Genomic DNA, 14,272 nt, shown 5'->3' with positions numbered 1-14,272 from the left:
GTGACCCAGCCCCGGTCCCCAAAGCCAACCCAGGTTCAGCCCTGGATTTACCTGGATTTGGGGCCGGTGTCCTGCAGGTTTTAGATGTGTCCTTAATCCAACACAGCTGATTTAAATGGCTAAATTACCTGCTCAACATGTCTTGAACTTCTTCTCTACTTTTTCCACTCCTTAATCATCCACTCCACGGACAAAGCTATTGAACTGCGTACATTTTCTGTTAAGCATTCTGAATTTGGTTTTTGCTTGCTATAAATTGGCCTCAAACCACACTATAGCAGAAGAAAAGGAGGATGAGGCACCAAAGTTAAAAATGGCAGCCACTTCCTCACTTTTGGAGCAGCACAGGAAGGCATTGGTGAGTGATTTCAAAACATCTTTCAGCCTACTGGAGTCGAAGTTTGACGAAGTCCGGTCTGCAGTGAAAGATCATGGTCAATGACTCAGATGTTTAGAAACTATTTAAGTCAGTGGGTTAGGGAGCTCCACAATGTTTGTTCCAACCTCAGCAAGTCTAATACTAAACTTTTGGCTAAAGTAACGGACTTAGAAAGAAAGAAATAGATGTCAAAACCTGCGTATTCTGGGACTTGAAGGCGTTGAAGGTTCGTTCCACAGAATTCTTTGTGGACCTGCTTAGTGAGGTCTTCAGGAAAGACAGGATCGGCTGGAGATTGCCAGATTTCAGATTACCCTGAAAGCCTGTTTATCTGGTCATTACGTTTATCTGGTCATTACGGAGGGCTGAGGGACAGCCCTGTGAGTAGATTTTTCTGATTTTCTCCTACTCTTGGGATATGCAAGGACTTTTGTTCATGTTTCAGCATTACAGATTCATCTTCTTTTCTCTTCTCTCCTACGATTTACAAGCAGGTACACCATACTTATTCTAGGATTGATTATTTTCTCAGATAATCGGTTGTCTTCGTGGGTCCAATCCCGTGAATACCAGAGGATAGTAATATCATACCATAAAATGTGTTATCAAAGACTTTTCCTGATGTTCCTCAATCCAGACGACACTGGCATTTTAATTCAACTGTACGGCAGATGACAACCTCCTAGAATTCATTTAGGAACAAATAAGCTCGTTTTTACAAATAAATACCACAGGAGAAAGTCTAAGGAGCTTGGAAAGAAAAGCGTCTGGACTTCTTGAACTTTCTTGCAGACATTTCATCTGAGAAGCTTCTTCAGTTCTAAGAGCAATTGGTGGAGAGTCCCAGATTTTGAGCCCTATGGGAGTGTCCCCAAGAGGGTCACGGACCCCCTATTGATCCTCAACCTAGTCACACGAGCCAAGCTGTGAACGCGAGTGTGGGTCACAATCAGCCAAGGTTTCGGGTGAACCCACTGTGAAACCTAGCCCCACCCTATCATGTGATTTACTGAGGCCAACAGGCCCAGGATGTGTGGGCATTAAGGCACCTGGGAAGGGATCTCAAAACTGGATTATAGATGGCAGACAGTTTGGTGTTGTAAAGAAGTCCAGACGCTTTTCTTTCTTTAGCTCCTTAGACTATGAAGACCTGGATGACTGAGAACCTTCACAGACACCACAGGAGTAACTTATAGCCTAATAATTTGGGATACACTGAAAACCTTCCTCAGGGGTCAAACTATTTCCTAAACAGCAAATATAAAAAAAGGCCCGTATATAATCACTTACTTTAGTTAACCAAATTAAAGAAATAGATCTGCTCTGCGCTACGGTAAAAAACCCAGACTTATACAACAAGCGCGTGGAACTTCAGACTAAATTTGATCTCCTTTAAACACACTAAATTGATGGTCAGCTTCTGAGGAGTAAGAGTTTGTTTCATATTCATAGCGACAAATCAGGTAAGACGCTAGCTAACCAGTTAAGGGGCTTTCAGGCAAAACAACATATCACAAAAGTCAGAATGAATAATGGTAATATCACCTTGGATTTTTCCAAAATTAATGATATGTTTAAGACTTTTTACTCTCAACTTTACACCTCTGAACTCCCACAGGAAAGCACTTTAATGGATAACTTTTTAACGCTTTGAACATTCCTACGCTTTCCTCTGATAGTAAAAATAGATTATACAAACCCATAATGCAAGAGGAGCTGAGCGCAGCTAATTCCTCACTGCAGTGTGGAAAATCACCTGGACCTGATGGATTTCCCATAGAATTTTTCAAAGCATTTTCATCAATGCTTTCACCTCAATTATGTCTAATGTGCATGAATCGGAGCGGATTCATGCACGTGTTGTAAACTTCCGCCATCCTATTTCAAGGCAAGTATCACTCTTGTCCCAAGAGGAATGTCCAGTGGAATGTTCGTCCTACAGGCCAATCTCTACATTAAATGTCGATGGTAATATTTTGGCTAAATTTTTGGCACGCAGGCTGGAAAATAATTTCCCATCCATTATATCAAAAGATCAAACTGGTTTCATTAAGAATCTTTACTCTTATTTCAATATCTGTTGTCTATTAGATATATTATACACCCGTTCCGGTCAGAATCCTGAGTGCATTCTTTGCTTAGATGGGAAGAAGGCATTCAATCAGGCTGCTGCCAATATTTATTCCCAAATCCTTTGATTCTTTAAATTCAGTTATATCATCTTATATATGGAGAGGTAAACACCCCCAGTTGAATAAAGCTCTTCATCAAAAGTCTTGGACTAATGGAGGCCTGGCACTGCCTAACTTCCGGTATTACTATTGGGCAGCAAATACGTGCTTATATCTTGGGTCTATTTCCAAAACAAAGATAATTGCCCTTCCTGGGTGTCCATGGAGTTGAACTTGGCTACAGATTCATCTATTCTGGCTCTGATTGGATTTTCACCCACCCTACCCCCAAACAAGAGCAACTGATAATCCAGTTGTCTGGCTCACGGTGAGGGTGTGGGCTCAGATGAGGAGGCATTTAGGCTTAAAAAAATTTAACATCTTAAAATATGTATCTCCCACTGTGATAAACCATGGCAGACCCGAAGACATTTTCAAGCTTTTCAGGATGCTTTATTGAGGCACACGGTTGCTGAATACACACATGAATGGCTGCAGTATCCCAGCTGTCAGCCGACACATCCACAACACAACAACTCAGACTGTGCAAAGCCTTTTCATCTCACCTACAGCAGCACTGCAGACCACGCCCCGCCATATACCCCCATTGCCCGACAGGCCGGCAAGCCATCTAGCCGAACCTACTGTTCCCCCCGCCCAGACCGTTGGTGCTCCTGGGCCCTGGTGAGGGACAGGGATGTGACCACTCTGGCGGTCGCCCACATATCCAGCAGCGCCAGTGACAATGTGGATCCAGGGGACGCCCTGCGTACCCAGCGGCAGCCCTGGAACTGGTCCAGGGGGCCAAGCAGCGACAGCGCAGTAGACGTAGAAGTGAGCCGGGGCTCACCGAAAGCTGGTCCACCTCCTCCACCGCCAGCAGGCATGCCTCCTGTACACTGGCAGTCGCGGACCCTTGGGCACCTCCAGCAACAGTGTGGCAGGTTCCTCCTGCGCTCTCCATGAGCTGACCTCCGGCTCTTGCTGAGCAGGTGGTTGAGCTGGTGGCGAGCCCAGGAGATGCTCCGCGGCCCTCCTCCAGGGAGCAGGAACGGGCACAGATCCCTGCCGGGCATAAGCTGCTACCACTTGATGAGTAGGGATGGGTGCGGCGGCCGGCTATGTCCTGGCTTGTCGCATCCTGGGGCCTGACATGGTCGTCAGAACAGCCTGGACCTCCTCCACGCCAACGCTGTCGGGGAATGCCGGTGAGAGTGAGAGTGCCAGATTCTTCATTACCTGTAGATGCTGCTGGGTCCAGTCTTACAGCTCTTCTGTGCTGGCCATTTTGGCCACCATTCAGGCCAACTCCTCCCCTTGGCGGCCAGTTTGTGGGTCTGCCGTGCCCCCCATCCTGGGTTTCGGCACCACTGTGATAAAACAAGGCAGACCCAAAGATATTTTCAAGCTTTTCAACATGCTTTATTGAGGCACATGGTTGCTAATTACACACATGAATGGCTGCAGCATCCCAGCTGCCAGGCGACACATCCACAACACAACTACTCGGACTGTGCAAGGCGTGATAGCAGATGCCACGCAGGTGCATCCATCTCACCTGCAGCAGCATTGCAGACCATGCCCCACCACACCCATATACACATTTTTTCAGATATCTGCAGATCAGACATTTTCTCAGACATTCTCAGACACTAAATTTTCCAATAGCAGCAGCTGCAATGTCAGGGATATGCACCTTAATGTACAGGGTGGGCCATTTATACGGATACACCGTAATAACATGGGAATGGTTGGTGATATTAAAGTCCTGTTTGTGGCACATTAGTATATGTGAGGGGGCAAACTCCTCAAGATGGGTGGTGACCATGGTGGCCATTTAGAAGTCGGCCATCTTGGATACAACTTTTGTTTTTTCAATAGGAAGAGGGCCATGTGACACATCAAACTTATTGGTATTGGTATTTTTTTTTTTTTTCGCCTGTCCCGTTTGGCTCTATTGCCATCAGAATTACTGTCTAAAGGCAAAGAAAGATGCCCAACGGATTTACTTTACCAAATGGACCATTGCAGCCTTGCCGTATTGGTCTATTTGATTCACCTTTGCTTTTATTGTTTATTTTATTTTATTTTCACTTGCTAAACACGGGACAGACTTGACTGGGGAAAAGAAAAGGGAGAAAGAAAGAGGGAAAGAAAAACAGCGGGGAAGAGGAACGGTGATAAAGGGGCAAAAAACAAAAACCAACATAACAAACAGACAAAAATACATATATCAATCACCTGGATCACCTGTTGAGAAAGAAAAAAGAGAAAACAAGCAAAAAAAAAGAGAGCAATATAATAAACAACATCATCGCGATGATCTATGGGAATGTAACAGTAAATACTAAATATTAAACATTATTGTGCAGCACGTAAGATCGACAGTGCACAGTGTGCTTTGAGGTAGGAGCCAAAGAGGGTGTAGTTTGTGTCTGTGAGCACCCGTGTGTACACCTGTGAGCATGAGCGCGCTTGTATTTAAAAGGTTCCTTCATGTAATGATCTGCTAGAGGGTGTGGGGGAACCATAGCCCCGTCCTCCAGGGCATGAAGCAGGTATGGAGGAGATCCAGGCTCCAGACATCCAGAGCCCCTCAGAGCACAAGAGACCAAGGAAGACAAACGGAGGGGCAACCGTGCCACTATCCCAGAAAGAGCTGAGGAGAGTCCCAGATGAGGGGTCACTCAGCAGCCGTGGAGCAGCTGTGCCAGAGTGACCAAGCCCGAGGCCAAGGGCACCCCACCCCCCGAAGGGGCCCGAGCGAACCCCAGGCTCCAGGCCCCGACAAGCAGCCACCAGGAGTGAGACGGTGCGTACCTGGACGCCCATCCCCGGACACAGAGAACCACCAGTGCACCAATGTGTGGGGGCATCTGCCACTGGCACGTGGAGTGGTGGGGGGAGATAGGTCTCCATACCTTCGAGGGCCTGAGATGTCCCTAGAGAGGTGACGTCTGATACCCGAACTGACATATAGACACAAACATACAGGCACACACAGATACAAACATCCATTCCCACCCTCATACTCTCATATGCAATTACTCAGCACTCACCCAACGTGGAGAAAGATATAAATAGACACTGTACACACAATCACACTCCCAAAGCGTACTCTAAGCCCCAGATCTAGGTACCCTTGTCCCTGGAGGGGGAAACTGCACCCAGACCCTGGTAGTGTTACCCTCTTCCCTGGGGTGGAGAGACACAGACCGCCCCAACTCCGCAGCAGCAGGGAGGCCCCACATTCCAGACCCCAATTGGATGGCCGACTCCTCCTCCCAGCTCCCCCGCCCCAACAGGCAACAGAGAACGGGGGGGTGTGAAGACTCCAAACCTCCCTCCGTCCGCTCATAAGTAGTGTTGATGCATGTGTGTTCCAGGAGGGCATGGAGCTACCTGCCAGAGAGCAGCAGGTAAGCGCATAGCCCCTCCTGATAGCCCTCAATGTATACGTGTATTTAAAATTGAGAGGTGGGCAACGACGCCAGGGGTGAGGTTGTACACCCTGATGGTCATCCGGATGCTGTGTAGCGTGCCCACCCCCAAGGTTTCGGAAATGTCCTAATCTAGAAAAATACTGGAGAGACACATTTCAAACTTTGGCACTAATTCTTGGATAGCATGTGGGTCCTAATCCATTAGCTACACTTTTTGGCACCACTGGAGAGACTGATGCACAGTTGATCTTGTCACAGTGTCACACACCGTCTTTCACTTCCCTTGTGGCTAGGCATGCAACCCTGCTAAGATGGAGTAGCTCAATGGCTGAGGGACCTTATGTGTTATTTAGGCCTCGAAATGATCCATTATTCAATTAGTAATACCAGCAGGAAATTTTACAAGGTGTTGGGGCAATTCCTGAAATATTTTTCCCCACTTCTAGCACTACTCAGTAAATTCTCTGTTTTTGTTGCTGTTGTTGTTTTGTTCTGCTTTTTGTTTTGTTTTGTTGTTTTGTTGTGGGTTTTTTTAAACTGGCTCAAGGGACAGGGCTATTGTGTGGGATGGGTAGGGGGTAAAGTGATAAAAGCAATTAAAAGATATGAGAATGTGTTATTAAGCTGTAATTTATTACATCAGCTTAAGCAATAATTGTGAAACCTACTTACTTATTGTATAACAGTTGTGTGTATCTCTTTTTCTTTGTTGTTTCAATCTAATAAATATATATTTAAGAAAAAAAATGTATTTAGAGCACACTAATAAATTGTCCCACACTGATAAATTACTGCAAAATTGTTAAATTAGGAAAAAATGATATTTTTAAAATAATGCCACTGCATTACCATTTTTAGGTCCATTATTTCAAATAACACTGAAATAATAAAGTAAAATAATTGAAATCATTGTCTCTTCTCTCCTTTCTCACAGCTGAGCCTCTAGTAAAGGAGGTTAAGAAAACCCGCATCAAAAGAGAAGACTTTCACATCTTGAAGGTGATTGGCCGGGGCACATTCAGCGAGGTGAGCGAGAATTGTACCTACTACTTTATATGAGTATAATTTTTAGGTATTGACTTAAATTCTACATTTAAGAATATGAATTATTTAGCTGCCTTTTTATGTGGAATGGGGTTTTACTGAAAGGAACTGGACCTGTCTGCAATGATACTACTTACACTCCACATAGTTTCTTCTTAATCATTTCTACTAGATCTTTTAATATCTACATGTCAAGGCCACCAAAATGGGTAGAACTCTGTCACGGCGGGGTATGCCAGTGAGTTTGTGAAAAGGACCCAAAAGCAGACACTAGAGAGGTGAACTGAAGTTGAAACCAAGAGTGAGCTATTTATTATGGCTGGTGGACATGAACATAAAACACGAGCAAAGGCAAAACAGGAGCGACAACTAAACTGAAACCTAAAATGGGAAAACTAAAAAACTACTGTATTTTCAGACTATAAGGCAAAAAAACCTCACTCAACTCATTCTTCTTGCTTCCTCCACTTCCGTACCATTGATTCATTAATGTTGAATTCTCTGCAGTGGCTCTATTCCCATGTTGTTGCAGTATATTAATGACTAACCTCGTATTGTGGATGGATTATCTCAGTTGTTCTCCTGACTGAACTTTAGTCCGTTTATAGCATCCTGCTATGCAATTGCATTAGTCCCTAACCATCAGGAACCCTCACGGTAACTTTTATCGTATGGAAAAAAGTTAGTGTTCATCCTCCATCTTCACTGTGTATGTTATACTAACATAGCTGTGTAGCTAGTGATCACATAGCACATCATTTCATTATATACCAGCTAGCCCAACTTAAGTAACCCTACAAACGTCACTGCTGTTTAGGTTTTTTTTTGTCTTCATTTATGTTGGAAGTGTTAGCAGAGCTGTGCGTTTTAATTATTCAGAAATCTCTCAGTCAGAACATGCTATATCATGTTTAGGTGGAAACTAGCAAGCTAACTTCCTGCTAACTTCTATCTCCGTTAAATTTAATACATTCTGTTTTCGTGGATGCCTGGATGAGATGAAAGAATTTAGATAGTTTTTAACTGTCAGTGATGCCGCAGTGTTCGGGACCTGAAGGGACAGAGTTTAGGACCCAGATTACACTGCGAGGTTCCTAACTACCGTAGCCGTAATGCTCTGACAATCCATCAAGCGGTGCAGCTTCATAGCTTACCAAAGTCATACTAAAACATTTTTGACAGATTTTTGAGTGCCGTGTACCACATAAAATCGGTTCGAGGTCAGTAAACACAACCAGAATTCATGCATAAGGTGCACCGGATTATAAGGCGCACTGTTGGTTTTTGAGAAAATTAAAGGATTTTAAGTTTGCCTCATAGTGTAGAAAATATAGTATGAAAACTGTGACATAGCTGAGGTAACTATGAAAACTATAAATCAGCTATGACAACTGTGATAACTATGATGACTATGGTGACTATGACTACTAAGGTTACTATGACAAGACATGGAAGGAAAAGAAATGACCTGACACTGAACAAAGGAAGACAGAGGACTTATTACAGACAAGAGGTGATCAGGGAAAATGGAAACACAAGACTTTCAGAATAAAACAGGAAACATGAAGAGACGTAAAGATATTAACACCGGCTAGACAATATGAAACACACAGACAAAAAATACATGAGACTAACACAGAAAACCTAGGAGAAATATAAATTAAACTCAAGGCAAACAAATAATAATCCTAGAACTTAGCATCCTTTCAATATAACATACGAAGTCATAAATACAAAAATAAACACAAAATGCTGGATCATAGACCCAGCAAAAGTTTAACAAGTTTATTTATACAATAAAGTTCACAAGGGAAAGGCTTTCTGTCAGTGAAGTCTAATGTCCAAACAAAACAGGGAATTCTACCTCTCCTTAACTTCATAGAAGTCTTCACAGAAGACCTCTCTCTCTGATCTCCAGGGTTTTCTGCACAGAACAAACAAGTTAAGTAACTTACAGGCTGAAGGCAGACCACAACAACAAACAAGAGAACCAGATTCACTAACTATTTCAATGATCCAGTGTAGACTGAAAGCAACCTAAATAGTAGCAGGAAAAGACATCCATCCATTTTCTTCCACTTATCCGGGGCCGGGTTGCGGGGGCAGCAGCACAAGCAGAGAAGCCCAGACCTCCCTCTCCCCAGCCACCTCTTCCAGCTTGTCTGGGAGAACACCATGGCACTCCCAGGCCAGACGAGAGATATAATCTCTCCAGCGTGTCCTGAGTCTGCCCCAGGGCCTCCTCCCGGTGCGACATGCCCCAAAAATCTCACCCAGGAGGCACCCAGGAGGCATCCTTATTAGATGCCCGAACCACCTCAACTGGCTCCTTTCAATGTGGAGGAGCAGTGGCTCTAGTCTGAGCCCCTCCCGAATGGCCGAACTTCTCACCCTATCCTATCTCTAAGGGAGAGGCCAGTCACCCTTCAAAGGAAGCCCATTTTCGCCGCTTATATTCGGAATCTCATTCTTTCGGTCACTACCCACAGCTCGTGACCATAGGTGAGGGTAGGGGCATAGATCGACGGGTAAATTGAGAGCTTCGCTTTTACACTCAGCTCTCTCTTCACCTCAACAGACTGGTACAGCGTCTGCATCCGCTGTACCGGATCTGTCTGTCAATCTCCCGCTCCCTGCTTTCTTCTCGTGAACAAGACCCCGAGATACTTAAACACCTCCACTTGCGGGACAATAAACTCGTCCCTGACCCGGAGTGGGCACTCCACCCTTTTCCGGCTGAGGACCATGGCCTCAGATTTGGAGGTGCTGATTCTCATTCCCACCGCTTCACACTCAGCTGCGAACCATTCCAAGGCGAGCTGGAGGCCATCAACCAATGAAGCCAACAGAACCACATCATCTGCAAAAAGTAGAGATGAGATCCTGAGACCACCCAAGTGAAAGCCTTCCGCCACTTGGCTACGCCTAGAAATTCTGTCCATAAAAATTATGAACAGAATCGGTGACAAAAGGCAGCTCTGGCGGAGCCCATCACCCATCAGGAACGAGTCCTACTTATTGCCGGCTATGCGGACCAAGCTCTTGCAACGGTTGTATAAGGACTGAATGGCCCGCAGCAATTGGACACATTTACTGTTAGCTATTAGCACCAGCTGTCAGCATCAGCTGCTAGCCGCTGCGCTGTCTTCGGATAGCCGGTTTCTGGACTGTATTTGTTGCTCCTAATCTGTGGAACAATCTTTCCCAGCACATTAGAGGGGCCCCTTCACTGTCCACTTTTAAAACACGTCTTAAAACCCATTTTATCTCCTTGGCTTATGACACAGTCTGACCCTGATTTTATTATTTTAATCTAATGTGCTGATTTTATTGTTTTAAATGTAATTCTCATCAACATTTTTATACTATTTTATTATTGTTTTTGCTATTTGTGCTAATTTTATTATTTTAAATGTCATTTTAATAATCATCTTATTTTTTATTTTTTAAATATTTTTTATTCATTTTATATTATTATTATTATTATTATTTATTTTATTTATTTTTCTTATTTTTTAACATGTTCAATGTATCATTTCTGGCATGTCAAGTGTACAGCACTTTGTGTTCAGCTGGGGGCTGATCTGAAAGTGCTATATAAATACTACAGGGAGTGCAGAATTATTAGGCAAATGAGTATTTTGTCCACACCATGCTCTGCATGCATGTTGTCTTACTCCAAGCTGTATAGGCTCGAAAGCCTACTACCAATTAAGCATATTAGGTGATGTGCATCTCTGTAATAAGAAGGGGTGTGGTCTAATGACATCAACACCGTATATCAGGTGTGCATAATTATTAGGCAACGTCCTTTCCTTTGGCAAAATGGGTCAAAAGAAGGACTTGACAGGCTCAGAAAAGTCAAAAATAGTGAGATATCTTGCAGAGGGATGCAGCAGTCTCAAAATTGCAAAGCTTCTGAAGCGTGATCATCGAACAATCAAGCGTTTCATTCAAAATAGTCAACAGGGTCGCAAGAAGCGTGTGGAAAAACCAAGGCGCAAAATAACTGCCCATGAACTGAGAAAAGTCAAGCGTGCAGCTGCCAAGATGCCACTTGCCACCAGTTTGGCCATATTTCAGAGCTGCAACATCACTGGAGTGCCCAAAAGCACAAGGTGTGCAATACTCAGAGACATGGCCAAGGTAAGAAAGGCTGAAAGACGACCACCACTGAACAAGACACACAAGCTGAAACGTCAAGACTGGGCCAAGAAATATCTCAAGACTGGTTTTTCTAAGGTTTTATGGACTGATGAAATGAGAGTGAGTCTTGATGGGCCAGATGGATGGGCCCGTGGCTGGATTGGTAAAGGGCAGAGAGCTCCAGTCCGACTCAGACGCCAGCAAGGTGGAGGTGGAGTACTGGTTTGGGCTGGTATCATCAAAGATGAGCTTGTGGGGCCTTTTCGGGTTGAGGATGGAGTCAAGCTCAACTCCCAGTCCTACTGCCAGTTTCTGGAAGACGCCTTCTTCAAGCAGTGGTACAGGAAGAAGTCTGCATCCTTCAAGAAAAACATGATTTTCATGCAGGACAATGCTCCATCACACGCGTCCAAGTACTCCACAGCGTGGCTGCAAGAAAGGGTATAAAAGAAGAAAAACGAATGACATGGCCACCTTGTTCACCTGATCTCAACCCCATTGAGAACCTGTGGTCCATCATCAAATGTGAGATTTACAAGGAGGGAAAACAGTACACCTCTCTGAACAGTGTCTGGGAGGCTGTGGTTGCTGCTGCACGCAATGTTGATGGTGAACAGATCAAAACACTGACAGAATCCATGGATGGCAGGCTTTTGAGTGTCCTTGCAAAGAAAGGTGGCTATATTGGTCGCTGATTTGGTTTGGTTTTGTTTTTGAATGTCAGAAATGTATATTTGTGAATGTGGAGATGTTATATTGGTTTCACTGGTAAAAATAAATAATTGAAATGGGTATATATTTGTTTTTTGTTAAGTTGCCTAATAATTATGCACAGTAATAGTCACCTGCACACACCGATATCCCCCTAAAATAGCTAAAACTAAAAACAAACTAAAATCTACTTCCAAAAACATTCAGCTTTGATATTAATGAGTTTTGTGGGTTCATTGAGAACATGGTTGTTGTTCAATAATAAAATTATTCCTCAAAAATACAACTTGCCTAATAATTCTGCACTCCCTGTATATACTATATGAATTGCTTGCTTGCTTGCTTGCTTGCTTACATCATGACTACTGCTAAGGTGCTGCTCTTCCGGACTCTTCTCACTGGGTCTGTTCTGCAGTCCATACTCCGGCCCGTCTCCTCCACGCTGAGATACTCGACATCAGACCAACTCATTCTGTGCTTCCAGCACCTCTCGACCTTTCCGCCGGCTACACCCTGGCATCCCCTTGGTCCCGCGTCGAAAGTATGTCCACCGCGGATCCAGACGGAATTACAGGATTGACAGCAGGAACCCGATACCATCCTTGTGGTCATCTCACCGCCGCTCCGCTAGGAAGCCTGGTGGACAGACTGCTGACCGTAGTGTGCTTGCTAGCCCTGCCCGGTCAGCTTACAAAGCTAGCGGCGACTATCCCGTTTCCATCGGATTGCTTAATGTCCGATCCCTCTCCAGCAAGGGACCTCTTGTCTATGATCTTCTTAATGATCATAACCTGGCTTTCTATGTCTGACGGAGACCTGGCAGCGTCCAAATGATTTCGCCGATCTCAATCTGACCACTCCACCTGGATTTGTTTACACCTGCCAGCCCCGTGTGTTGGGACGTGGGGGTCACCTCGCAATCCTGTACAACAGGAAGTATAAGGTATTCTCTCTTTCTGCTCCTGCCTACTCCTCGTTTGAATCCATGCTGATTCAAATTAATGGACAAACTCCCACAGTATTAGTTGCTGTTTACTGTCTACCGAAAATCAAATTTGACTTTTTAACTGATTTTTCTAACTTTCTTGCCGTAATCCTACTCTTATCTCCAAATATACTACTGCTGGGCGATTTTAAAATCCACATGGACAACACATCAAATTCAGCCACAAGAGATTTTATATCCTGTCTGGACAATGTTGGCTTACACCAATATATGGACGTTCCCATACACTCCAGAGGACACATTTTGGATCTTGTTTGCTGTATTGGTGTCACCCCTAAGAATTGTGCTGAATTGGACAACTCACACTCTCACATAACACATACATATAGGGCCTTGGGGGTGGGCACGTTTCACAGCATCCAGAGGATGGCCGGTGTATTCCAACCCACCTCTGGCGCTGGTGCCCTACCCTCAATTTTAAATGCATTTAGACACTAAGGGTTTTCGGGAGGAGCTGTGCTGCTCTCTGAGAGGAAGCAAGTACCATGCTCTCCTGAGTTTTAAATGCACTTTAGAACAGCACACAGCAACACTACATATGAGCGGGCGTAGGGAGATTTGAGGTCTTCACTCACCCCGGTTCTGTTAACCGTCAGGGCTGGGGGGCTGGGAGGAGGTGCTGGCCGTCAGACTGGGGTCTGGGATGCGGGGCCTCCCTGCTACTGCAGATAAGGAGGTGGTCCGCTTGCCTCCACCCAAGAGAGAAGGGTTACATCTCCTGGGTCTAGGTGCAGCTTGCCCCTCTGGGGGCGGGGGTACCTGGACCTGGGATATAGAGTATGTTTGGGGAGTGTGACTGTCTGTGCAGTGTCTATTTGTGTCTGTCTACACGTTGGGTGAGTGCCGAGTATTTGGTTGTGCATATGGGGGTGGGAATGCACGTTTGTGTCCACGTGTGCCTGTTCGTCTGTGTCTATATGTCAGGTTGGGTCTTAGACTCAACCTCTCTGGGTACATCTCAGGCCCTCTAAAGTACGGAGGCCTATCTCCCCTCACCACACTCCCTGCCGGTGGCTGATGCCCTCAGACATTGGTGTGTTGGTGGTCCTTGTCGTCTGGGGCTGGGCGCTCATGTATGTACCGCCTCACTCCTGGTGGCCGATTGGCAGGGCCGGGCGCCTGTGGCCCGGCTGGGATCCTTCCGGGGGGTGGGATGCCCTTAGGCCTCTGGGCCTGAAGCTCGGTCCTCTCTAGCACAGCTGGCTGCCGGCAGAGCCCGCGGGCACGCCACTGCAACCCCCTCTGGCCTCTGCTCCGTAGCTGCGGGGTGACCTCTCCTTTGGGGCTCTACTCAGCTCTTCCCAGGAGGGTGGCACGGTTCCCCCCCTTTTGGTGGTCCTCCTCGGGTCCTTGTACTCTGGGGCCTCTCGAT

General features: G+C 45.4%; 1 protein-coding gene across 1 annotated transcript in view; it reads left to right on the top strand.

Moving 5' to 3' along the window:
- dmpk (DM1 protein kinase) overlaps positions 1–14,272 on the top strand; it is a 93,438-nt gene that overhangs the window by 10,543 nt on the left and 68,623 nt on the right. The window contains exon 2 of the mRNA XM_086307645.1: positions 6,928–7,019. Within this exon, the coding sequence (XP_086163771.1) occupies positions 6,928–7,019 (92 nt within the window). The remainder of the gene's footprint in view (positions 1–6,927; positions 7,020–14,272) is intronic.

This window comes from Aulonocara sp. 'chitande type north' Nkhata Bay, linkage group LG10 (assembly GCF_057382095.1).
Source record: "Aulonocara sp. 'chitande type north' Nkhata Bay isolate Kocher_YH1m ecotype deep benthic linkage group LG10, A_spYH_male_GT1.1, whole genome shotgun sequence".
NCBI classification, from domain to species: domain Eukaryota; kingdom Metazoa; phylum Chordata; class Actinopteri; order Cichliformes; family Cichlidae; genus Aulonocara; species Aulonocara sp. 'chitande type north' Nkhata Bay.
The sequence above is the reverse complement of the archived record's forward strand: the minus strand, read 5'-3'. Positions and strand labels throughout refer to the sequence as shown.